Genomic DNA, 26,012 nt, shown 5'->3' with positions numbered 1-26,012 from the left:
GTCAAGATCGAGAAGAGGTGCTTTAGAATCACCTAGGGAGCTTTTTAAAATGTAGATTCTAGGGTAACCATTACAGTTTAGTAAGCGCTGCTGGAGATACTGCTGCAGGTGAATGATACACTTGGAAGCTTCCCCCTAGGAAGATGCCTGAGGGCAGGGATTCCGGAGAAAAGGTTGTGGGGGGGAGGGGGCTGATTCTCAGAATTAGCAAGTGCCCCATTGGACCCCAGCCTTCTACAGCAGCAGGGCAACAAGGAGTAAATCACTTTTAAAGAAATAATCCCTTTACTTGCCTTTCCCACTAAGGTTAATATATCGGTGTGATTATTTCTGTAGAACAGACCCCAGAAGTAAAAGAAGAAGCTGCATGAAGAAGAATTAGCTTTCAGATTAAGACAGACACCGACCAAAAAAGTCATTGAAATGCATCCCAAGTAAATCTTTTTGCCATCTAGTATTGGAGAAACGAGATCCCGTTGTGGCTTTCATTGGTATTTCGCTGATGAGTAGCGAGGTTGAGTTCTTTTCATTCATTCATTCATTTAAACATATTTACGACTCACCTCTGATTTGCCTGATTATACCCATCGGGGGTAAATCTTTACACTTCGTAACCCCCAGTTGCCTCCTCTATAAAATGGGGGCGGTCACATCTCCCAGGGTCGTTGTGAGGCTTAGGTGCGACTTCATGAAAGTGCAGTGCGGGCTACAGGACTGGCTCTGCAGCAGGCGGCCCAGAGCCCCGGGCGCAGCCGCTCAGCTGGGGGGCGGCGGCGGGCAGCCGTCACCGACCGGCGGAGGACCCGCGGCTGCCGCCACCACCTCGGGCTCCCGCGCAGCCTCTGCCCCGCCGCACGCCTCCCCTCCCCACCGCGCTCGTGCCCAGCCCGCGCTCCCGCAGCGGCCCCACGAAGGGACCCCAAACCCGGAGCCCTCGCGGGGGGACGAGGAGCCCCAGCCTTCCCTCGGTGTCTCGTCGCCCCCACGTGGCCAGTGTGAGCGCCTCCTCCTCCTCCCGGGGCCGGTTCCGCCGCGACCTTTCCAGGCGCCGCTCCCGGCTGCGCGCGAGCCAGACGCCGGGCCCCAGCCTGAGAATCCCGGGCGCATCCGCATAGCTTTGATCTCCAAACCCCCTGGCCACACTGCGCCCCGGCTCCCCGCGGAGGCAATCGAGGGTAGACTCGCAGGCTGCCCTGTTGACCGGCAGCTTGGGGTCAAAGTCCTGGAAGAAAGCAGGAATTAGCAAACACTAGCCCCTCGCCTGGCCCCACAGGCAGCCCCAAACTGCTCAGGATAACAAAGGACGCTCCTTGGTTGCTTTAATAATAACCCCACGTTCACAGCTGCATCACACGTTATCCCCACGTGATCAAATGCCAGCCTCTCTAGTCCTTGTCACATGCATATTCAGTATCTACATTTCTGTGCAATGGTTTATCTTTCCTTCTTCATCTCCTGTTTCCTTCTTTTCTGCTCCTTGAGTACCCAACAGTAATAGCCAGCGGTTCTTTCTGTATCTTTCCCTCGGGGCTTATCATCATAGAATTGCATATATGCACATATTTGTGTGACTCTAACCCATACTGTCGTTTGGTCCTCGCAATAAGTCTTGCCCAAATATGCCCATTTTGCAGTTCAGGAAACTGTGGTCATGATTTCATTTACCTATTTACTGAGTGCTTACTACTTGCCAGGTGTTTTTTGTGTTTTTTTTTTAAGATTTTATTTATTTGACAGAGAGAGACACAGCGAGAGAGGGAACACAAGCAGGGGGACGGGGAGAGGGAGAAACAGGCTTCCCAAGGAGCAGGGAGCCTGATGCGATGTCCAGGACCCGGGATCACTACCCCAGCCGAAGGCAGATGCTTAATGACTGAGCCACCCAGGTGCCCCTACTTACCAGGTTCTGTGATAAACATTATATCTTTTACCTGAATCTTCACCACTTGTTATTTGCAGTTGAGGAAACTGCAAGCGCAAAGAAAATTGTAAACAAGTAAATAGTAATGTGGCCAACAGTGATGCCAAAGCTGAGTGAGGTCTTGTCACCTGTCACTCCTCCAAATGCCCTCTGGATTGAAGGGAACTCAGGGATTGAAGGGAATTGTTATGCTAAGAAGGTGGTGGGATGATGAGGGCATTATTACAAGCTCCCTCCTGTGTTACTCTAGTTATTTTGATAATTGCCTTCCTTCCTTACATGCAAAACAGCAATGAGATCTGAGTTGCGGAGGTCCTGGTAGAATTAAACGAGACCATGTTAAATCCTTCTAGACTATAGACCGGGATACAAAGATGAGATCAATGAACATACTGTAAATGCTGTTTATTGGTTTCCTTTTTCTTGTCTTGTTAATTTAATATTATTAATCCCTAGAATAGTGCATCCGATGGAAGAAGTCAAACAATACTGAAATGAAGTGAATAGAGGTGAATAATCTCCCCCAGCCCCCTCCCCCAACTCCAGTCTCCTGAAGTTAACCAGCGTGGCATTGGGTAGGGTGTGGGTACTTCTACACTTTCTGCCTTCAGAAGGACTTCATTTAGACAGATATAGAGGTTGTTGCATTTGGTAGCAGTTGTACTGGTCACATCCCTCTGCCACTTGCAGATTTGTCATTTATCTGCTTAATAGACAGTTTATGATTCCACTTATGCTGCTGACTTGTCTGCATAATACCCATAGTATGACTCTATCCTTACTTACGTAGCCATGACCCTGAGTGTTTCTTCAAACGGAGACAGAACATCCTTCCCCTGCATTGCTTCTCGGTATCAGACCCTCTCCCTGCCTCTGGGCAAGTGTGTGACCTTTCTGGAGAGTGAACATTTTCCCAGGGTCCTCCTGGAGGCCCCCGAGCTCTGTGCCAGCAAACGACACCGTCCCTTCTCCTCTTCCCACCCACACTCTTGCTGCTAGCAGGACAGGAACTGATCCCAAAGTTGCCGTCACCCTGACAATGTTCTGTGGGTGCTCTTTAAAAGCTCGTGTTATTTCATACAGAGGCAGATAGGGAGCCATGCACTGAAGCATCCCCTTTGGAGAAATCCTTCACGACGCAACATTACAGCCCAGTGGCACAGGGTCCTCCCCTGGGCTGTTGGGCCAGCACCACGGTAATGGCGTCTTTCAGCTCCCACTGCCCTGGCCCGGGGCCTCTTACTCTCTCTGGATAAAGGCCTCCTGCCTGGGTCTCTGTCTCCAGCTAATTCCCCCTCCAGTCAACCCTGGTCCTCACTTGCCACAGTGATATGGGTGATCTTCGAATAGCCTGATGTCCTTTTTCAGCTCAGCCACTTTCAGTGGCTTCCCATTTCCTCCAGGATAAAGCCCCAGCTTTCGACCACAGAGTCCTGGGAAACTCGTCATTTTTCAAAGGGCACCTCTGTCCCCAAACCACACCCTCGTTCTTCTGGATTCTATCCAAGTTCTGGCATCCGAAATCGGGGAGCCAGCTTCTCCTTCACCTATGTTCAGTCAATTCTAGGGTCCTGGCCTTTCTGCCTCAAAAATGATCCTCAAATTCATCTATTCTCCCCACTCTCACTACTGAGAACTCTCTTCCTCATTCCTCCCCTTCCCCACAAGCCTTCCCCTGGGCTGTTCTTGCTGCCTTCCCATCTTTTTAGTGCGCCCCAGCATGCAGAGGACCAGAGCAGGAAGCCACTCTGCTGCTCAGAAGAGGGGGTGCTCAAGGGAGGGCTTAGGGATGCCAAGACTGTTGGGAGCAGTCGGGCACATACTGCCCCGTGTTTATTGTTTTAAGTCACTGTCCACTTGAATTTGAAAGCGACCTATGACAAAAGCATTATGAGACGTAGTGGGGTTGAATTTGATCATATCTGGTATGTTCTTGTCAGTCACATGTGGATACATGCTTTGTTGTTCTCATAATGTGTTGTCTGTTTGGAGGAGGGGAATACCTTTACAGGTTAAAGAATGTGGTTGGTTTTTTTTATCCCAGACCGCAACTATTTCTTGAGGGGGGGAAAAGGTGAAAACGAGCCCCCTGGTGGCAGCTTCTGCAGTTGCATGGGTAGAATCTGGAGAGGGAAGTCTAAAGCAGGGCCTCCTAAATCTAGTTATGGAAAGAGCAAATGTCCCCAGAGGTGGACCAGAAAACATCCAGCGTTTCTGCTTAGCCCTTGACTTTTCCAGGAGTAGGACCGAGTCACTCTACGGCCCGTGGTTAGGTTGGAAACTTGTTCTGTCTCCCACTTTCTTGTAGAAATAGAATTGCTTTGGGTGCAAATGCATCCAGAGAAAAGTCATCTGTGAGAAACAATACGGAAAAAAGAAAACCACCCCCAACATCATAAATGTCTGCTTTTCAGTCTACTACTGGGAGGCAGAGGGCAGAATAGGTAGCTGGTTTTCGAGGTTCTCACAGTCCTCCTGACCTCGGGACCAGCACTCCCTTCAGTACTGGCGGAGCCTGGAACCTGGAAGATGTGCGTGTGCTCCCTCCTGGCACCGTGTCAGTAGGTGTGCGTGGCTCTCCCACCGCAATCCGTCCCCTGCAGGCCCGGTTGGAGGTGGTGGATGCCTTGCCCTCCAGGGACAGCTGGGGAAGGAGCTAAAGGGGGCCCCATGGTGCCAAGTGTCCCAGCCTGTTGCTCCTCTCATTTAAATGGAAGCATAAGGCCCCCTTCCTTTAGGAAACTTCTAGGATGTGAGACTTCCGGTTTTCGCATTAGGATTGTTCAACCGTCTTTTACCCGTTTTTGCCAAAAAGTTATTGCAGTCATGGGGACATTTCTTTCCCTTTTCATTTGGCCACCTCCTGAGGGTTGCAGCTGTGCCAGCCACAGCGTACATTCTCCGAATTCAACTCCACGGCCTTGTCATCAAGCACCAAGCTTTAGGCTAGATGCTGTTGGGATGACAGAAGGTGCGCCCCTACCCTCTAGGGCCTTGGCTATTAAGAAGGCTGATGTGCACCAGAGGACTGGCTCATCTGCAGCCTGACAATGCTAAGTGCTGGAGGGAGAGGCAAGTGTGGGGGCAGGGGGCTCGGAAAAGTGCCATAAAAGCAACAGCTTGAAGGGAGAGGTAGGGTGTGGCGTCAGGAGAAAGGGTTCTTGGTGAGGATGCAGCAGACGCTGTCCTGGCGATGCTGAGGACTTGCTGGGTCCCGCTGGCCCAGCCCCTACACTTCCCAGGCCTACTTTCCTACAGCTAGCCAGCAAAGGCACACGCAGAATTCAAATGACAGAAGGCCTGGGCGCCTGGGTGGCTCAGTCGGTGAAAGTTAAGGGGCTGACTCTTGGTTTCAGCTCAGGTGGTTATCTCAGGAGTTGTGGGATCGAGTCCCACACTGGGCTCCAGGCTCAGTGGGGAGTCTGCTTGAGATTGTCTCTCTCTTCTCCCTCTGCCCTCCCCCCCGCTCACATTCTCTCTAAAATAAAATAAATAAATCTTAAAAAGAAAAGGTCCAATTCTGTCATAAAAGAAATGTGCAAATCCTTAGCTTGGTACAAGGGAGTAGGCAAAACCCTGACTGGAAACTGGAATACCTGCATTTGGGTCCTGGTTCCGCTCTGGCTTTGTGGTCCTGGGCACATCGTAGCATCCTTTCTGGGACCCGAGTTTCACCAGAAGGAGAAGGGCAATAATGATGCCTGCCATGGCCAGCTCTCGGCGTTGTGACGGAAAGGGTCTACAGCTGGGACTGAGTGGCGTGCTGGGAAGAGATCAATAGGATGCCTTCCCCGGATGAAGAGGAAAGGGGTAAGGGGTCGGACGAGGCCGACCAAGAGATGAAGAAGAGAGAGGGAGATGGGCTGGCCGGGAGCCAAGCGGAACCCCGGAAGGAAGACCACATCCAAGCTGCACTGTGCAGTAGAGAGCACAAATACCTGTGACATGCTTTTCCAGCTTACACACTGCTCATAACTTCGGGGGCAGACATTACTTGTGTGTAAAATGGAAGCAATCACGCATTTTCCGCCCTGACAGGTTGTGTCGGGTTGGTGAGTGCCTCGTCCGCCCAGCAGGCCCCGCGCCTCCCCAGGGGACGTGCCAGACACACTGGGACCAGCACAGCCGGCACTGCCCCAGCCCTGGGCTCTGCAAGGTCTCCCTTCAGGGCGGGGTCCTCCTTCTGTCTCCGGTCCCCGGCACGGAGTAGGCATCGGGCGAATGCCACCTGGTTATGAGTCCGGTGACTTTTGAAAAAGACTTGGTTTTGTCACGTCTTTGGGAAAGAACAGAGAAGGCACACCTGCTTGGAATAGGTTAGCAAAAGTTTTCTTGCAAGTAGGGTTATGACCCTTCCTAGACCCGTGATCCCATTTTATAAATTTGAAAAACTACCATTTGGGGCTAATTCCCCAAAATAAGAGTCAACTATAAATAATTTTTTGAAGTTTTATTAAATCACTTAGACTTGAAAGAAGTCACAATACTTAACACACTTAAGTGCGTTCTGTACACCACCAACCCAAATGGATTGAGTTCAGAATTTTTATAAATAAAAAATAAACATATTTACACTGAAAAATAAAAACATGTTAGCAAGTTAGATGATGAAACTGTTATCTAGAATCAGTTTTGGGGAAGTACCAACCTACAGGATTACACATAAAACATTTAAGATTTCATTATGTTTAAAAGTCCATAATTGAAGAAGTTAGTTGTAATATATGATTCATGTCTTACTACAGCTTTTTACTTCCCCAAACCAGAACTTTTGGCCAATTTACACAAAAAGCTTCATTTTCCCTTTATTGGAGGTAAAAGTACAAAAAAGCTCTTAAACTCTCCCTAGAACCATCTAAGGAATAAAGCTATGTAATGCTACAAATAACACTATAAAACTAGCTATGGACATAAACCATTATACAATTTGTGCTACTCGTCCTCCAAAATAGTGTGGATTCTTTCTTCATTTACACACCAGGACAAAAATGGAGTCAGCTTTTTTTGGAAATTAGTTTCAAAATCATCATCTTGTCTCTAGAAAGCATATTTCTAGAATACAGTTACCACACTGTAGGAACTCTCTTCTGTACTATAAAAATATTTCCCTTTTAATTCTCTCTTTATATTTTAGGGATTGTTTCTACCTCCCCAGGCAAAGGTGAGGGCTGTCAAGCTTGGCCAGCCAGTGTCAAGAGACCACTGAAGAGAAAGGACCACATATGATTTACGGATAGCCCTCTCCTGGAGTTTAGCAGTATAGAGTTGGCTCAAATTAGGTTATGTCCCTAAATCCAGTTTAAATACGACTTACAAAAAGTCGTCCCAAATAAAATTGAGCAAAGAAAAAAGTGTTCAAGTTCACAATTTTGGAGAGCCACATTCCTAAAAGGCTATTCTGGGTCACCTGTTAGGAGTGCAAATATAAGTGAAGGCTAACTGCTTGGCAAAGGGCTCCAGGAGTTGCTGGAATGTCTTGAATGTTTTGTTCCCGATGAACTCATGGAGCGAGACCTCTGTCTGAGTACTGTTTTTCCGGGAAGCCCCAAGTCTTCAAATACAGCATTTTCAATGATGGTGGTGGCCTCAGGCCGTTCCATGGGGGATGGAGAGAGCATGTCTTGAACCATCACATACTGAAATATAATAATCATTTTGAAATGAAGGGCCAGGTTTAGACCAAGAAACAGTCCACTAAATCAGGAGTCAGAAAAGTTTTTCTGTAAATATATTAAGTTTGCGGGCCAGTTTCTGATGCAACTTCTCAACGTTGCCATTGAAGTACAAAAGCAGCCATAGACAGTAAGTAAATAAATGGGTACGGCTGTGTCCCAATAAAACTTTATTACAAAATTAGACAGCAGGCTGCATTTGGCCTATAGGACATAATTTGCCAACCCCTGTCCATTTTGTGGTAATTGGTTCTTTTCTAACATATAATAAAGGGTCTTAAGTCATATCCTTGAAACACAGACATAATCTGACTTTAAAAATGATTCCATTTTATAATTGCATGTGAATGTACAATTATCTCAATAAAAATTTCAATTAAAAATAATCATGCCAGAGATCAGTACCTAATCCCTTTTCTTGATTTTTTTTTGAGCCCTTCTTAATGTAACATATATTCTTATAAGCCACCCTGGAAACTGATTCATCAGTTTTGCAAAATATATAACAAAGTAATTTTTAGTAAAACGTATTTCATTTTAGCTTAATGTATCTCTATATTATAAAGAACTTTTTTAAAAAAAAATTTATTTTAAGTAGGCTCCACACCCAATGTGGGGCTTGAATTCACAACCCTAAGATCAAGAGTCGCACACTCTATCGACTGAGCCAGCCTATAAAGTTCATTTTTTAATGCAGTCCTTCATTATAACTTACAATACTGACGGGTAAATTTAGACTTTTCCCAATTTGGTAATTAAAAGACAGTCTAACTTACTTCAATTTAATTATTTAAGAAAATTCAAGATGTATCCATGTGTAAATTTTAAAATGATGTTTGTGGACCAAACATATTATGGAATAAAAATGACAAAAGTAACAAAAACAAACTTCCAAGGCTCATTACACACAACTTTTATCATCAGGACCAGCTTAGTTTTTCCTTCCTACTCTTCTGAGCAATTTTACTGTGTCACTCACTCTGAGTGCTTTAACTCCAATCAATGGAAATTAGTGACACCCTGCCCCCTTTTTAAAGAAAGGAGCCAGTGTTTAAGATCCCTCCCAAATTCACTAAAATAAAGAAATTAGTGGCACAGTCACAGCAGTAGCTCTATTGCCCCGAGTGTGCCAGGAGTTCAGCCTTTCTGAAGGGGAAGGAGGCGAGCACGTACAACCGGAAGTCACCCGGCGAGGACCACAGAAAACCTGGCCAAAGACCCCGCCCAGGACCCCGGCCCGAGTTCCCTCCCGTCTGTGATTTTAACAAGTTGTGTGCTCTTGGGATCAGGTCCCTTTCCTCTCTACACCTCTGGCTTCCTCATCTGTAAAATGGGAAACTGGTGAATTAACTGTGAAGGACCCTTTCAGTTCTAAATTTGATTCTCCAGAAAATAAAAGATTAGAATTATACAAACCTCACGAGGATATTTCTGAGTAAATAGTGGTGGAAATTTGAGATTTCTTACATCAGTTAAGATCTAAAAAGAAAGAAAAGTGTTACTTGCTTTTAAATGTTTTGATATATGGATCCATTTATTTAAATGTATTTTTTTGATACTCTAATGAAGTGACGAAGAAGAAGGGTTGAATATTAAACAGATGGAAAACTTATCAACAGCTTTTCCTGACCTGATAATCTACACTGAAGTACTTCATGAGCACAGATCTACATGCCATCAAATTATCAAAATCTAGAAAACAATTCAGATATAATTATGCTTTTATTGTACATATTATACTGACATCTGGATTATAACTGAGAATGATTGATTTGTGTAAAAAATAACTCATTCATGAGTATACATTTGTGCCCTTAAGTGGGCAACTTTTTCTATTAGTATCTAGCCTCTGTATTTGATATGAAAGAGTATATTCTTTCTTCCTCTCTCTTTTTTTTTAAATAATCTCTATGCCCAACCTGGGGCTCAAACTCATGATCCCAAGATCAAGAGTCACATGCTCTTCTGACTGAACCAGCCAGGCACCCCTCTTCTTCTTCTTTTTCTTCTTTTTTGAGTGGGAAAAAAAAAAAAAAAAAAAACCAACAAAACAAAACCAAAAAAGTCACTCAAATCAATTGTGCTAATTACTGAGTATATAACTAAGCTTTTGAAAGTTCATTAGGAAATTTTCATACATATTATCACTCTCTTTATGTTCCAGAAGAGACAATACTTAAAGCATATAAATACACGAGATTCTCAGAGATAAAATACTGAATCCTAAAAAGAATGAAATGTTATAAAAAGGAACAATCTTGGACATTAAAAACTGGATTGTCAAAATACAAAATTAGGAAATTGGAATAACAAATTAAGGAAGTCTTGCAAAAAACAATACACAAAGAGACAAACCAATGGGAAGTAGGAGAAAAAAAGATTAGGCATTTATAGGATTAAGTCAGGAGGTTCAGAAAAAGAAAGTGGAGAAGAATTTATCAAAAACTAACACAAGAAATTTGCTAGAGGGGCGCCTGGGTGGCTCAGCTGGTTAAGCGTCTGCCTTCGGCTCAGGTCATGATCCCAGGGTCCTGGGATCGAGCCCCGCATCGGGCTCCCTGCTCCGCAGGAAGCCTGCTTCTCCCTCTCCCACTCCCCCTGCTCGTGTTCCCTCTCTCACTGTGTCTCTCTCTCTCAAATAAATAAATAAAACCTTTAAAAAAAAAAAAAAAAAGAAAGAAATTTGCTAGAACTGAGAATCACATCTTCTAACTGAAAGGACCTACCAGTTTAAGTACAATAAATGGCGGGGGGGAGAGGATCAATGAAAGGGCTAAATGTCATAACAGCACTGATAAAGGGAGAGCCCTAAGAGCTTCCAAAAAGGAAAATAAAACAGTTCCAAAGATCTCATGTCAAAGAATGAGGCACCAGCATTTCAGCAGCCTGAGTCGGGGGAGGAGCAGAGGGAGAGGGAGCAGCAGACTCCCTGCTGAGCAGGGAGCCCCATGCAGGACTTGATCCCAGAACCCTGGGATCATGACCTGAGCTGAAGGCAGATGCTTAACCAACTGAGCCACCCAGGCGCCCCTCTATGTTTGATTTTCTGAGTAACAGTAGAACTGTTTCCACAGTGGCTGCACCATTTTACATTCCTACCAGCAATGTACGGGGCTTCCAATTTTCTACATCCTTGCCAACACTTGTTATTTTCTGTTTTGTTTTGTTTATTATGGCTGTCCTAAACGCTATGAAGTAGTATCTCACTGTGGTTTTGATGTGTATTTCTCTAATGAATAATGATGTTATGCTTACTGGCCATTTGTGTATCTTCTTTGGAGAAATGTCTATTCAAGTCCTTTGCTCATTTTTTAATTGGGTTGTCTTTTTGTTGAGTCATAATAGTTCTTTGTATGTTCTGGATTACTAGAGCTTTATCAGATATATGGTTCACAAATATTTTCTCCCATTCTGTAGGTTGTATTTTTACTTTCTTGATAGGGTTCTTTGATGTAACTATATAAATTTTGATGCCATATGATTCTGATTCTTTACATATATTGGACCTGTTTCATATCCTTCTAGAAGCTTTTAGAATGTTCTGCTAGTCATTCAGGTTTTTAAATTTTCTTCCTTTTTTCCCATTTATTGTACAGAGTACTTGGTACGTCCTTTTGGTTAGGAACATCTGAGCCTTTTGGTTCTATGTGAGAACTACATCCTCTTCTACTATGGACAGAAGTCAACAGATAAGAAGTAAAATTGATATAGAAATGGCATGATAAGGGCATAAACTTTGTAAATATGGAGGTATGTACCTGGGACAATGGTTACAAATGCTGAGGGTGACAACCTATGAACGATGGGGAAAAATGTGACTGGCCTCCTTTTAAAGACTTCCAGTAGTCGTCCTTAAAAGCCATGGTCATGGTTTATTTTGAGAGGAAAAAAACACTAACTATGCTTATTTGCCAGTTTTTAAGTGTATGAGTGTATGGGCACTTGCCCTCTAGAAAATTCTTTTCTGATCAACTATCCAACCGTGTCACTCCCTCTCCATCCCCATTACCCTGCCGTCCCCCTCGCTTTGCAAGTATTACAAATTTACTGAGTGCAGGATATTGTTATGATATTGTTACAACAACAAGGAACATACAAGAAATTTTTGAAGACTGAGCTTGAGATGGAAGCAAATAGTCTACAAATCCTCCCTGTAATGCTCACGTTAACTTTTCTATTTGCAGTGAACTGCTCTGCTGGCATTAAGGGTAATTTATTCTTCTTTTAAAATGCTTTCTTACGTAAATTTAAGAGTATTTTCTTTTTCCACCTTTTTCGAGTAGGGGGGGAACTTACCCTGACTCTCTCCATCTGAGTGCCGAATGGGTACAGCAATTCAAACAGAATGAGGCCTAGAGAAAAGATGTCCACTTTATGAGAGTAGTTGTTTCCATGAATCTGAAATACCAATATAAAGAAGAAATCTTAGAAAAAAATTAACAGAGATCATAAAACTGGTAACCCGGCATTAGTGAATCCCAAAATTAACCTAGTCACTTCCTGGTCTAGAGGTAACTGTCCGGGTAAAAACGTTAGCAAAGAGTTAATGATCTCTGCAGCCTCTTTTCTTTAACTCACTACAGAAGAGTAATTAAACTACTCAGCATTACAGAAGGAAAGCCCAGGTACTGCTCGGAGATATGCATCAGTAAAAAAGGCCCCGCAGAAACCTGGAGCCTTGCAATGCTAAAAAAGTTTGTGGGAGCCAGTCAAAGCAGCTCAACTACCCCCGAGGTGAAGATTTTCAAAGCCAACACTATCTAAAGCAGATCTCTCATTTCTAATCATCTTAGACCTCACCCATTTTTATGAGAAAATCTTCATTACTCCAAACCACTAATCAACTGCGGTTAGCCCTCATTAACGCACTTAATTATGGACTGCTTTGCATTCTTAGTTGTATTTTACATGTGTCTATTTCTTATTGTTCACCACTAGATTATAAAGTCCTGGAGGGAAGGAACTGCCTCTTTGGTGTTCCCATCATCCGGCACTGGGCTAAGTATAGAGAAGGCCCTCAATAAAAACTTATTTGTCCAAATGAACAGAGGAATTGCAGCCCAACTACTCTATTAAACAAAGCCTCATTCAAATTAAAAGTGACCTCCTGGGACTCAGCAGAACCCTTTTATTTGTGAAAATTACCCTAGGCACATATTTGGCAAATGTTAGAGAAGAGCATCACTTTGAAACCGCTCCATAGAGGCATTTTTTTTTTCCTTTAAGATTTTATTTATTTATTTGACAGAGAGAGACACAGCGAGAGAGGGAACACAAGCAGGGGGAGTGGGAGTGGGAGAAGCAGGCTCCCCGCTGAGCAGGGAGCCCGATGCAGGGCTTGATCCCAGGACTCTGGGATCATGACCTGAGCCGAAGGCAGTGGAAGGCAGACGCTTAACCAACTGAGCCACCCAGGTGTCCCAAAATATATTTTAAAACAATGTCTTAGTACAGCTTCTGAAGCTCGGGTAAGACAATTCATACAAAGTATTCTGAGAGACTTTTAAAGGGACGTTTTATAAAGTGACAATTTCTATATTCTTATATATATATAAGAATGTAGAAAAATACAGAAGAATAACAAGCAAATTATTAAGAGAATTATGGCTGTCCATTTTTAACTACCATATTTTCACTACTGTGCGCTGTCAAGGGCAAAATTTCTCCAGCTATCCTTGATTTCCAGTATCTTCAACAACAACAAACATAGTATCACTTATGAACAAACATAGTTATCACTTATCACAGATCTCTCCCTTTCTCAGATGGCAACCCTTTCCTCCAACAAACACGCACCCACGTGTGTGCACGTGCGCGCACACACGTCAGCCGCAAGCCGTGATATAGTGAACACAGCAGTGTGTGGGGTGGCCAAGACCACCTAGTGTTTATGTTTTCGCTGACATTCACATTCACTCATCCACCAAACTTTTCTGCACACCTGCTGAATTCTAGCACCATTGCAGGTGTTGGGGATAAAGCAAAACAAGAGAAAAGCTAGGTCTCTCTTCTGATAGCTTATATTTTAGAGGGGAGGAAAAAACAATTTCAGAGAGTTAAAAATGCTGTGAAAAAAAATAAACAGTATAATGGGATCGATCCGGACTGGGAGTGGAGGGAGAGTCCTCTATTTCAAAGGGTGTTTGGGGCGGGGTGTGGGGGGCTGGGGGGGAGGGGCTCCCCACCTTCTCTCCTAAGCACCCAGATAGGAGTCCTTTTATTTAGTCATTCCCATTTTGTTTTCATAATACTTAAAAGTGTGAAGGTATACTCCCAGCCTCTTGAATAATTCCGAAAAAATAAAATAATGCTAAAAGCATTTTAGTATTAATTCTGATACATGCCTATGTAGAAAAATTGGAAAATACAAAAAAGTCCAAAATATTCAAAGCCCTCCACACAGAAGCAGTGGCTGCTGACATTTTCTGGCTCTTCCTTCTGATCTTTTTTCCTATGGATATGAGCATGTATTTACAGTATTTTCATATTTCATAGAGTTTTAATTTCCTCTTTCACCAAGTCCTGGCCACATCGTTTGACTGGAATGATTGAATTACTCAGGCCAATGGATTTCTTTTCCTCCTTAAGCCAGTTTGGATACCTTTGGTTGTGAATGATCAACTATGTATAACAATAGTCTCTTATAAATTAAAATCTCTGCTACATGTATCCTTGCTAATTTCTAAAGTTATTTGTGTTTTTTCCCTTTAAATAGATTTGCTAGAGAGATTATCTTTTTTATTTAAAACTCTAAAAATCTACCATCATGTTGTGACTTTATTGTTCCACTATTATCAGTTCTGGTATCAGTTCTTATTCGCGTTCAATTTGTAGCTCTTCTGCCTTTGAGGCAGAATACTGAATCATTTACACAGTAATGTGCTCATATAATGAAGGGCGTTCAAATAAAATAGAAGTTTGATAACTTCCTATGAATTTCCCTATTTTTCATTTCTTTCATTGTTTTCTTAATGCTTTGCATGAGCAGTTTTACCTTATTATCCACCAAACATTATTTAGGGAGGGTGTTTTAAATTTCCAGCTATCCAAAACACAAGCAAAACAAATAAAAACCCAAAATCAAATCACTATTATCTTTTTTTACTGCCTTGTGTTCACAGAAAGACATTTACAATGTCTGTTTTCAAATACACTCATGTTTCCTTGTGGTCTTAGAAGTTTGAAATCAAAGTAGATCTTATTTTAATTAGTTCATCAATAAATGTTCAAAGGCTAACTATATCTAAGGGCTAATATATATTTCATTTAGCTTCCCCCCCTTTTTTTTAAAGATTTTATTTATTTATTTGACAGAGAGAGAGACAGTGAGAGAGGGAACACAAGCAGGTGGAGTGGGAGAGGGAGAAGTAGGCTTCCTGCGGAGCAGGGAGCCGGCCACGGGTTTCGATCCCACATGACCTGAGCCGAAGGCAGCCGCTTAACGACTGAGCCATCCAGGCGCCCCAGGGCAAATAACTTTTAAGAAACTATCACTTACAGGGGCGCCTGGGTAGCTCAGTCATTAAGCGTCTGACTTCGGCTCAGGTCATGATCCCAGGGTCCTGGGATCAAGCCCCGCATCGGGCTCTCTGCTCGAGGGGAGCCTGCTTCACCCTCTTCCACTCCCCCTGCTTGTGTTCCCTCTCTCGCTGTCTCTTTCTCTGTCAAAATAAATAAATAAAATCTTTAAAAAAAAAAAAAGAAACTATCACTTACTGAGTTTTGATGCACTAACAAAGACGAATATGCACAATTACCTGAGGATGCTATTAAATATTCTTCCCTTTCCAACTATCTGTGCAAGGTCAGAATTTCTTCATTTACTTTAGCCAAAATAACATATCAACAGATTAAATGCAAAGGCAGATATGAGAATCTCTTTTTGTTGTTTTAAGTAGGCTCCATGCCCAGTGTGGAGCCCAATGTGGGGCCTGAACTCATGACCCTGAGATCAAGACCTGAGCTGAGATCAGAGTCAGATGCTTACCTGACTGAGCCAACCAGGCCCCCAGAGAATCTAGCTCTTTAAAATAAGATATTAAAGAGATTTGCAAAAATGTAAACAAATGTCACTCGTCTTGCTAATTTGTTTTTATTCTGCAGAATATTTTTCATAAAAATACCTTTAAGATGTGATAGGTTTAATATTGCTATTTTTAATACATAAAATTTTGGGGCACCTGGGTGGCTCAGTCGTTAAGTGTCTGCCTCGGCTCACGTCATGATCTCAGGGTCCTGGGATCAGGTCATGATCTCAGGGCCCTGGGATTGAGCCCCAGATTGGGCTCCCTGCTCCGTGGGAAGCCTGCTTCTCCCTCCCCCACTCCCCCCTGCTTGTGTTCCCTCTCTTGCTGTCTCTCTTTCTGTCAATAAATAAGTAAAATCTTTAAAATAAATAAATAAATAAATAAATAAATAAATAAATAAATAAAATTTTTATAAATTTCTCTATTTTATCCTCTAATACAGCAAATATTGATAGATAAAATCCCATAAGAAAAACTCTTGGGTTCTCAATCATGTTTACAAGTATAAACAGGTATTGAGACCAAAAAGTTTGAGAACCACTGATGTAGAAGCATATATAAGCTTGTGAGTATCATTAGCTGGGCTGGGCATGCTTCTCTGATGCTCCCAGGATGCCCTGTTCCAATCACTCTTTCAGGCTGTCCTGTTTACAGTGCTTTTCCTTTGGAGACTGAGTATCCCCACAACGCAACATATTCCAGACCATCTACCTCTCTTTCCTGCCATGGTGCATTCTAGAAGTTGCTTGTGAATTACTGGAACGAGCAGCTCAGTAAAGGACCTCTGGCTCTAGCTGGCTCTGAAACAAGTTTTTACATAGTGTACAAAAGAAGGACTGGAGTTAAATTTGGGAGAGAGGCATTCAAAGTCTTCTTCTAAATTTCTGGTTGCTGTCAGGTTCTGGCTCAGGGGTGAGTGCATGTTTTATGCACTATGTTTTTCTTAATCCATCCCCAATTCAGGTTGTAGAAATTGTACCCTGGCTGTGTTGCCTGTGAACACTACTACCAGTTTTCGTAATTTTCAGATTTTATCTTATTCTAAGAAGAATGTGGATGGAGATTCATGGGGCATATCTAGCTTGCAGCCATGCTAACTAAAAAATCCATTGTTAATTCAGAAGGAAAAGAAAAAACTTGCCTGCTCTGGGCTCATATACAGCTTGGTCCCCACTTGTCCTGTGTGTCTGGCATATGCTGGCATTGGGGTCAGAACCATCTGCTCTTCCTCATCCTGGTCCATTTCAGTCACTAATCCAAAGTCTCCAACCTTGACCACATCGTCCACTGTAAAGAATATGTTGGAAGGCTGCAAAAAGTAAGACAGACAAAAGCATAATAGGTGTGCATGGAGAAGGAGAGAAAGTGAAGAAAATAATTTAAATAACTACAGAAGAGAAGTAGAAGAAACTAGATATTCTCAAGCATTAAACAGACTAATAAGAAAATAAAAGCAATCCTTCAAAGCTAAGCAAGTACTGTTAGAGTAAGGAAAAGGGAAGGGTAGCAAAGGGAGTGAGCATTTATTGAACATCTATTTAAACTCTTAGAGAATCACATTCTCTAGCGCCCAGTCCTCAATCTCAGTATTCTATATACTCTCCTTTGGCAAGCTTTTTATGTTTATGACTGAAGCCACGATAATAATAGTAGTAATAACAGGAAATGCATATAGAGCACTGGCAATGTGCCAGGAGTTGTTCTAAGCAGTTTACTACTATTAACTCATGTAATACTTACAACCCTATTAGTCCTCTTAGACCCTCATTTTATAGATGTGAAAACTGAGGCCCAGAGAAGTTAAGTGCCCAAGGGTATCCGCCTAGCAAGTGGTAGAGCTGAATTCAAACCCAAGCGGTCTGGCTCCATAAGAAAAAGACTTCTGGTTCACGGCTGCAGGACCAGCATTCAGGACAGTCCTTGCCCTAGGGTAGCTCATCGCTTCTATTTGATGAATGAATGAAATAAGCTGGCCTTTCGTTTGTGTCTGAGAGGGGGAAGTAGGCTACCAAGGAGAATAAGAGCTCTTCACTACAACCTTGTGCTGCTCTTCTAATACCCGGACGCTCGCATGTACTCCTAGACCTCTGTCCCCAGTTCTAAACTCTCATATGTAACTGTTTATAGGACACATCCAACCAGATGTCTCATGGGCTCCTCAAACTTGCCTGTGTGAATTATATCATCTTTCCTTCAGCACCTACTCTAACCGTGGCTAACATAACCACCATTAGGAGCCCTTAAAATAAGGAAAAAGGAAGCCATTTAGCTCATGAAACTGAATTTCATCAGGTTTCAAATACTGCCAGGCATAAAGCATTTTATTCCCGAACTCCAAAATACTATTCTACAATGCTGACTTTGAAGTAATTAAGTTATTGCATATAACCAAAGTCTATAGTAATAACCTCCTGCTCTCCCACAGATGACCTTATGTGAGAGACAACAGACCGCGATGCCTTAAATTTCACATCTCCTCCTCTCCCCTACCTTCTGGTGTCAGCTGTTATTTACTAAACACCATAATAGATTTTTGGGGGGGCGGGGGGTTCTCCAGCATCTATCCCCTGTGCTTCCATCAGAAATACCTTGACTTGACTTTGGGGACTCCCTTTTTCCCAACTGTGCAGCAACCCCGTGGTTCAGGTGGACGTTGTCCTGAGGTTACATCCAGAGGTTGTAGAAGTCAATCAGCACGATTCCATCCCCTGGCCAGGAGACTGATTTAGGGACGGATAGGTGTCCTTGGCTTAGTAATTAGAAGGAAACCCAGGACTCCTTATCAGTATTGGGAGAAAGAGATAGTTTTCTCCCATGCTCTTTTCTCCCCACGCCTATCTATCCAACCACCTCTAAAGACTTATAACCTGTAGCCCTGAGAATTGCTGGCAGCTATCCTGGGACAGTGAGGGAGAGCATGCCTGAAAATGGAAACAAGAAATGGCGATGGGGCAGTGGGCAAATTCTGGGTACATCACTTGATCCTAGATAAAGCTTTCCCTGAATCTTGGACACTTCAGTTACATGGGCCAATAAATTTCCTTTGGGCTGCAAATAAAAGACTATTCAAAATAAAATGATAGGAGCATACAGAATGTGTCAAGCATTGTGCTAAGGAAATAACAGGTGAATAAAACAGGCAGGGAAACCAGAGGATAAATAATACAAATGTGATGAGAATTCAAATGAGAAATACCAGGCTCTGTGAGGACCCACTGTATTTAAGGAACTGCAAAAAGCCCAGCGTGAAGCCCAGCTAGAGGGAAGAGAAGAGACTGGAAGGAAGTCTGGAGAATCGGGGGCTGGAAAGTGCCAATGACAAAAACTGAGTAAGGAATAAAAGGGGGGGGGTGGCCAGAAGGTTTAACATGAAGCTCAGAGACTTGGGTCAGAATGAACAGAATGCAGAGCTGTTTAAACTGGGAATAGAAATCTTGGGAGGTAATTTTTCTGGCATCCTAGAAATCTTTAAAAACAATATATCCTTATAAAGGAATCAAACTTTTTGATTTCTAGAAAAACTTAGGGGAAATTAATTTTCTTCCTGGAATTTTTTTGGTACATAGACAAACACATAAAAAAATCTTTAGACAATACTGTAGCATCTAACAAATATTCACTAATATCTCATTAACATTACAAAATCAGAAGGATACTCATTATTAATGAAAACATAATTACATTGCCTTTCAACTTGGCATTTTGTGTGTATAGTAAGAGCTAAGTACAAAAAGAATGTGTATATCAGTTAATTGTTTCTCACCAAATGATAAAGGTTTACTATATTCAAATAGCCAGCCCTCTCAAGTTAGTATCTGGCTTCTCCTTTCCAACCAAAAGAAATCATCTCTGAACTTTTCCTTCAGTGCAGAATAATTCCTGGTAGTCAGTTTGGGCCCACATCAAAATCACTGAAGCACAGCGATTATATATAATTCAATAACAATTACTTTGGAAAATAGGAACGAATTCTAATTCTTATCCCCCTTATTCCAAACTCTTACAATATATTCAAGGACTAAAACATGTACTGCTGATATGAGAAGAAAATAACTTGTCCAAGTAGTTACTTTGGTGCCTGAAACAAAAGTTTTTGGCTACACAAAAACAAAACTGAAAATACTTCAAATCAATAATTAAAGCCACTTCCGTCAGAAAAGTACTTATATATTCACTATACATTTACTGATGATCACTATGAGCATATGAAATACAGCAGAAATTAGTCAAGTAAGAGTTCCATATACTTATTTCAGAAACACATACGTAGGATATATTGAGTATTTTAGTAAGAATCTTATATAATTTAGCGTATCACATTGCCACAATATTCAATATTGTATATACTGAAAACAGAATCAAAGGCTTTAAAGCTGCAAATAACCTGGCTAACTATTTGCTTTCTTTCTCCATCCAGCTTCTCACGGCCTTCCCCAGAGCCTAAATCGTTCAGGAATCAATTCAGAGCTGGCTAATGAAGCAAACTATGTGTCTCCTTCCACTTGGGTCCCTTTCACCATGCTACTTGGGGCCCTCGAGAACTTATGTCAGGGTTACCCAAAGCCATAGGAAAAACAGGGTATATCTGCTCATGGTGGATTTGTCTTTTTAGCCAGAGGACCGGGAATACTTTTTACAGTAAAATGAACATAAACACATCACAGAAGAGAAGACTTGCTCTGCCTGAAGTTTTCAAACCACGAGACTTCTTTCTGTAGCAGGTTTCTCGGGCTACTTCCCCAAGCCTCTGCTCCCCTCTCTGATTGATAACCTTTCCTCTCCTTTGCTCTTCAGGGCACTTCAGTTAAAATCTGACAAGTACCGAAAGTACTGCTCTCAATCACAGCAGGTCAGACCGAAACCCGTGGGTGAGGTTCCACGAATACAGACCTTGAGGTCCCTGTGCATGAGCCCTTTACTGTGCAGAAACTCTACGGCCTCTGCGATCTGCAGGAAGATGTGCAGACACACACTCCTCTCTCTCTCCTCTATGGTACATCGGCTGTTCATCCAGTCTTTGAGGTTTTCCTTTCTGCAGAGCTGCATCTGAATGTAAAGATATACCTTTGGGGAACTGGGCTGGAGTTTTTCTGCAGTGTTTTTAGTGAGATCTAAACTTAAAGTGGTCGGTCTTGGAGGAGAAACAGAGAAAGTAGGTTTAGAAGAAGATTTGTTACTGGAATGCTTGAAAGCAGTTAGTTTATTAGCACAATGGTTGCCAATATGCAGTCGCTTCGTTCTGAGCTCTTCTTTACTGGACGCGTTATCACAGCCAGAATCTTCAAATACTATAGAAGAGGATGTTCTCTCCCTTGACCTTTCATAAAGAGAAGCTCCAGAAGGACAAAGTTCAAAGGAGTGCCCCTCATCATTGCCATCCATAGTACCATCTTCCACATCGCATTCCGTAAGACAACTGTCTTGGAGGTTGCATGCTGCATCCATGGACTCACTGGTATCTCCACGGTCCGTTCCTGAAAATTCCAGTGGAGAGAACTGACTCTCAGATGAACTCATCTGGCCACAGGAAATCCCTACTGAAAAAGACCTCCTTTGTGAAGAAGGAGCTATGATTTCAATATGTTCCTTTGTAGAGAAAGGATCCATTCTGCGTATTTTAACCGATGGTGCATCCATTGGACTAGGAGAACTGAGTGGCCAGTCTGTGCTAAAAGTGGGAGAGATACAAAGGAAAGAGAGGGAATATGTGCTGATTAAATGATCTGAAGCACAGTCTTCATTTTAAAAGCTTCATCTATAAGAAAGCAGGTACCGAATGACAAACAACACACAGATGAAATAAAAGCATGCTATATGAGACAAAGAACGTTATATTCCATCCATTTCTTCTAAAAAATTTCAATTGGAAAGCTTAATTTTAGACTTGAAACAGTTACCTGGGACTGTCATGCCAGAGCAGCCAGGGCCTTTATGCAAAACACAAAGCACCGAGGAACTGCCACGGACAAGGCTGCTGAGTGGCCATGGTTCGCGAGCCCTTGTCCAAATTAGGGCAGCAGCTCACAGGGCCCTGCGCCATGGGGCCACCTCACTTGGTCCTTCTGTGGTTTGGCTATTGACTGTGTCTATAAGTGTCATCTTAACATGTTACTTCACGTGGATCTAGGGCTGTGTTTGGTACTTTTCGGTAGGAATTTTACTGGTAAATGGTCTATATGCAGCCTGCTTCCTCTTTGTTCTCATTTACTCATTTTTAAAAGAGCCTTCCTTCCTGTAGCAGAGCATACTTAATATGGGAATTATCTTCAGGTTGCCCAAGTTTAAGTATTTTTAACTGCAAATAGCTTTAAACTAGTTTAATAGTCTTAAAGGAATTGTAAACTGTTAACTACCGAGAAACTGAAAATCTAAAATAAAAAAGTGGTAATGAAAGCAGACAAAACCTCTTAAAAAGTTTAGAAAAGCCACCATAAATCCCTTAGCAATTTACAATTCATACAGCCCTATCTACAAATAATTTTTAAAATTCATATTCTAAAAAATAAACTTTTCTTTCTTTTTTTAAATAAACTTTTTAATAAGTGGCTAGAGAATGTTCCAAAACATGACAGAGAACAGCATTTTTTTCCTAAAATAAACAAGCAAAATTCATCTCTAGTTATAGAAATGATATTTTATTCACATAAGCAAAAAACCAGCCTAAAAGTACTAGATTTTAAGTCTATGTCTAACCAAGTTACCTTTCATCTTTCAGCCAAATTTCATCCATTTTTTCTTGCCACTTCTCTGGTGGTGCTTCCAACCAAGCATTGAAATATCTAACAATCCCTGGGTGGTCAAGCTTGGCTAAGGCTTTAACTTCTCGCATTACCTTTTCCCGAGCCAACTCCCTAAAATACAGAGACAAAGACAATACTGAAGGTTGCTTTTACCTGAAAAAGTAATCATATCTCTAGTGAGAAATAAGAAAATAAAGTTCTCTCTTGAATCTAAAATTAGAAACAGATGAGTTAGCCCTAGTGGTACAATTCTAAAAAGCCACACGGTAGGTTTTGTAGTTTAAAAAATACATGTATTTAGGGTTTTTTTTTCCTTCTAAATATAAGTGCTACGAACACATTGCCTCATTCAAACAAAGCTTTCCTGGACGACTAAAAATGAATGACTACAGATCGTTACAGTTATAAAGACTGCTTAATGTTAAATCAATAAGAGGATGAATAGGTGTACGTGAAGTATTTGGAAAACAGCTCAGGATGGCAGCTCAGAAGGATGGAGAACGACCCTACTGGTACATATGTAATTGGCACATATTACCATCCAAAAAACCTGTATTAGCATGTTTGTTTGTTTAAAGCAAGCCTCAAATACTGACTATCACAGGCAATGAAGTTTAATTAGAAAAGCATCTGGATTTGATTTTCTGCTTTCACAGCTTTTCTGGTAGATCTAATCTCACATTTCTAGGGATCCCACTAACTATTCTCTATACCACCTCCAAGTGCTTTTCCTTGAGCCTTTGTCAGGCCATTTTGTGTAGCTGGCCATCCCCCGCCTACACATCTGTCTACTGAGCGACAGGCTACTCTTGAATACCCAGCACAAATGTCACCACCTCCAAAAAGCTTGCCTTCCTTGATTTCAGTTACATCTGCACTTTTTCATGAGAAGCTATTTACTAATCTACGCCACCAGGTCACAACCTTCCTTGCATTGTAGTTATTTGAGTATATATGCAAAAGCCTCAAAGAGTTATTGGTTCTTGGGGGCAGAAGCTTTGCTTAATTTCATATCCTATGTGGTGCCTTGCACATATATTTAAACTACTCAAAAATTATATACCAAGGAAAAGAATTAGTCCCAAGGAAAAGAATTAGTACACAAATCCATCCCAATCTTGTGTCCCTAACTGTTGGACAGAATGTTTAAGCAGTTACAAGGACAACAGAGCAATTCGTACACATTTAATCAAGACTCAGTAGGAGCTTACAGGCGCCTCGGTGGCTCAGTCAGTTAAGCGTCTGCTTTCGGCTCAGGTCATGATCAGGGTCCTGAGATCGAGTCCCGCACTGGGCTCCCTGCTTAGTGGGGAGTCTGCTTCTCTCTCTCCCTCTGCCCCCACCCCCACCGCTGCTCCTGCACGCTCTCTCTCTCACTCTCTCTCAAATAAATAAATAAAAAGTCTTAAAAATAAAAGAATCAAGGGGCGCCTGGGTGGCTCAGTTGGTTAAGCCACTGCCTTAGGCTCAGGTCATGATCCTGGAGTCCCAGGATCGAGTCCCGCATCGGGCTCCCTGCTTGGTGGGGAGTCTGCTTCTCCCTCTGACCCTCCCCCCTCTCATGCTCTCTGTCTCTCATTCTCTCTCTCTCAAATAAATAAATAAAATCTTTAAAAAAATTAAAAAATAAATAAAAAATAAAAGAATCAATAGGAGCTTGAGTCATGATCCCAGGGTCCTGGGATCGAGTCCCATATCGGGCTCCTTGCTCAGTGGGGAGCCTGCTTCTCCTTCTGCCTGCCACTTCCCCTGCATGTGCTTTCTCTCTCTCTGACAAGTAAATAAATAAAATATTAAAAAAAAATAAACTAGATGGAAAAGAAGGCATTACTCAAAGCCCATCATCTTAAGCATGACACTGTTCTGAGTTAGAAATGCTACTTCTGGGAATCTATCCTATGGAAACAGATGTGGTCAAAAATTTATATAAAAGATGGACACTGCAAAGTTGTTTTTAACTGCAACAAATACGAAACCCAAATGTTTAACAATAAGAAACAGTTAAACAAAATATTTCCCATGTATCAACTGGACTAATACCCAGCCATAAAATACTTCGTTTATTTTAGCATTTATTCTCTTAATAACATGGAAAATGCCAAGGATACAATAAAGGAAGCAACAGATTAAACTGTATTGTATTGGTAACTATGCTACTAACTAGGTAAATTTATGATCAGAAAAAAAAATCAAAGGAAATACCCAAAAATGGTAATAGTGAGCATTATTGGGAAGAGAAGACACAGATGATTTTTGTTTTACTACTTTTCCCTGTTTTCCACAATATATAGATTATTCTTAAATGGTGCTATGTAGTAAATATGATTGTCACCATAATCCACTGCGGAAAAGTCCTGAGTGTTTAAGAATCAAAAACAGGGGCAGATTTTTTTAAGTTGAGGCAAAGCAATCTAAATAGATCACCCCTTTTCGACGGGTGGTTATCTGGTGGCACTTAGAAGCTAAGATTCAGAAGGTCAGAAACTCTCTTCTATAGGATGGACGGAGTATAGCAAGAAGGACATATTGCCTATGAGATGAGCAATATGGCACTAGTTGCAAGCCCACTAACAATGCCCTCCCTTACCTGTTGGGGAGGCGAATTCTCTTGATAGCATAATTGCAGTCATCTACTTTGTTTCTGGCTTCAAAGACGACTCCAAACCCGCCACGACCCATGCACTGAACTGGTTCAAAATCTGTTAGATAGCTTAAAAAAAAAAAAAAAAAGGAAATTTAATAAGGCAATAGTTCAATCTTACTTTATGATGTATAAAAAGTACATAAACTCAGTGAGTCTCAGAGAACTTATTTTAATAGAGATTATAGTTTAAATTTGACTACTAGTATTCTTTGTTCTAATTTTTTCCTAGGAAATTTATAAAAAATAAACAAGTTTCTGTTTAATTGGGAATTGCTTGTTAATCACTTGTTCTTACAGCAACTGTACTACTGATCTAACCTGTCCAGAACTTTCCATCACCTACCAAAATATTCCATCCTTCGTTCTCTAAACTTTTGCCTCCTGTGGCATTCTGCACTCAGTTAGAAAAACATAGCTTAGGGGCATCTGGGTGGCTCAGCCAGTTAAGCATCCTGCTCTTGGCTTTGGCTCAGGTCCTGATCTCAGGGTCCTGGAATCAAGCCCAAGTCAGGCTCCACATTCAGTGGGGAGTCTGCTTGAGGATTCTCTCTCTCCTTTTCCCTCTGCCCATTCCCCCCGCCCTCCACCACGTGCACTCTTTCTCTTTCTCAAATAAATAAATCTAAAAAAAAAAAAGAAAAAAAAATAGCTTAATCTTATGTCAGTGCCTGTAAATTTTATGGAAAAAAATGTAATCAATCCTATTAAGTATTTATTTATTTTTTTTTAGCCAGAAATCTTTCTAGGAGCCAAAGTTGTGTGAAATTGGCTGGGTTGCCTCATGAGTCAGTATGCTCATCACCAGAGGAATTCACACAGAAGCTGACCCCGCATCTGTGACTTACAGGTCCCAAATGACAAATGACAAAGTTGAGACTTGAATTCATGACTGAACCCAGGGCTCAGGTTCTTCACAATGCCTACAATATAGTAGGCATTCAATAAACATTAGGTATTATTATAGAGCCTCCCGGATTTGAAAAACAATCAGCTGTACTCGCCATATTG

The 26,012-nt window shown here is 42.0% G+C and overlaps 1 protein-coding gene across 3 annotated transcripts in view; it reads right to left on the bottom strand.

The window, feature by feature from the left end:
* Positions 1–6,369: 6,369 nt before the first annotated feature.
* The window catches only part of EIF2AK3 (eukaryotic translation initiation factor 2 alpha kinase 3), a 67,839-nt gene continuing 48,196 nt past the window's right edge, over positions 6,370–26,012 (bottom strand). For 2 of the 3 annotated variants that reach the window (XM_035001097.1, XM_035001099.1), the window contains exons 11-17: positions 24,948–25,070; positions 22,322–22,471; positions 20,511–21,288; positions 16,762–16,929; positions 11,890–11,991; positions 9,010–9,072; positions 7,059–7,557 (exon numbers count right to left, since the gene is read on the bottom strand). In XM_035001097.1, the coding sequence (XP_034856988.1) occupies positions 7,357–7,557; positions 9,010–9,072; positions 11,890–11,991; positions 16,762–16,929; positions 20,511–21,288; positions 22,322–22,471; positions 24,948–25,070 (1,585 nt within the window). In that variant the 3' untranslated portion in view covers positions 7,059–7,356. Of the gene's footprint in view, positions 7,558–9,009; positions 9,073–11,889; positions 11,992–16,761; positions 16,930–20,510; positions 21,289–22,321; positions 22,472–24,947; positions 25,071–26,012 lie in introns of all 3 variants that reach the window. The other variant, XM_035001098.1, reaches the window with a different exon arrangement.

The sequence above is a fragment of the Mirounga leonina genome, unplaced genomic scaffold (genome assembly GCF_011800145.1).
Source record: "Mirounga leonina isolate KUSES-001 unplaced genomic scaffold, KU_Mleo_1.0 Mir_125, whole genome shotgun sequence".
NCBI classification, from domain to species: Eukaryota; Metazoa; Chordata; class Mammalia; order Carnivora; family Phocidae; genus Mirounga; species Mirounga leonina.
Note: the sequence above shows the minus strand (reverse complement) of the source record. Positions and strands in the feature narration are given on the sequence as shown.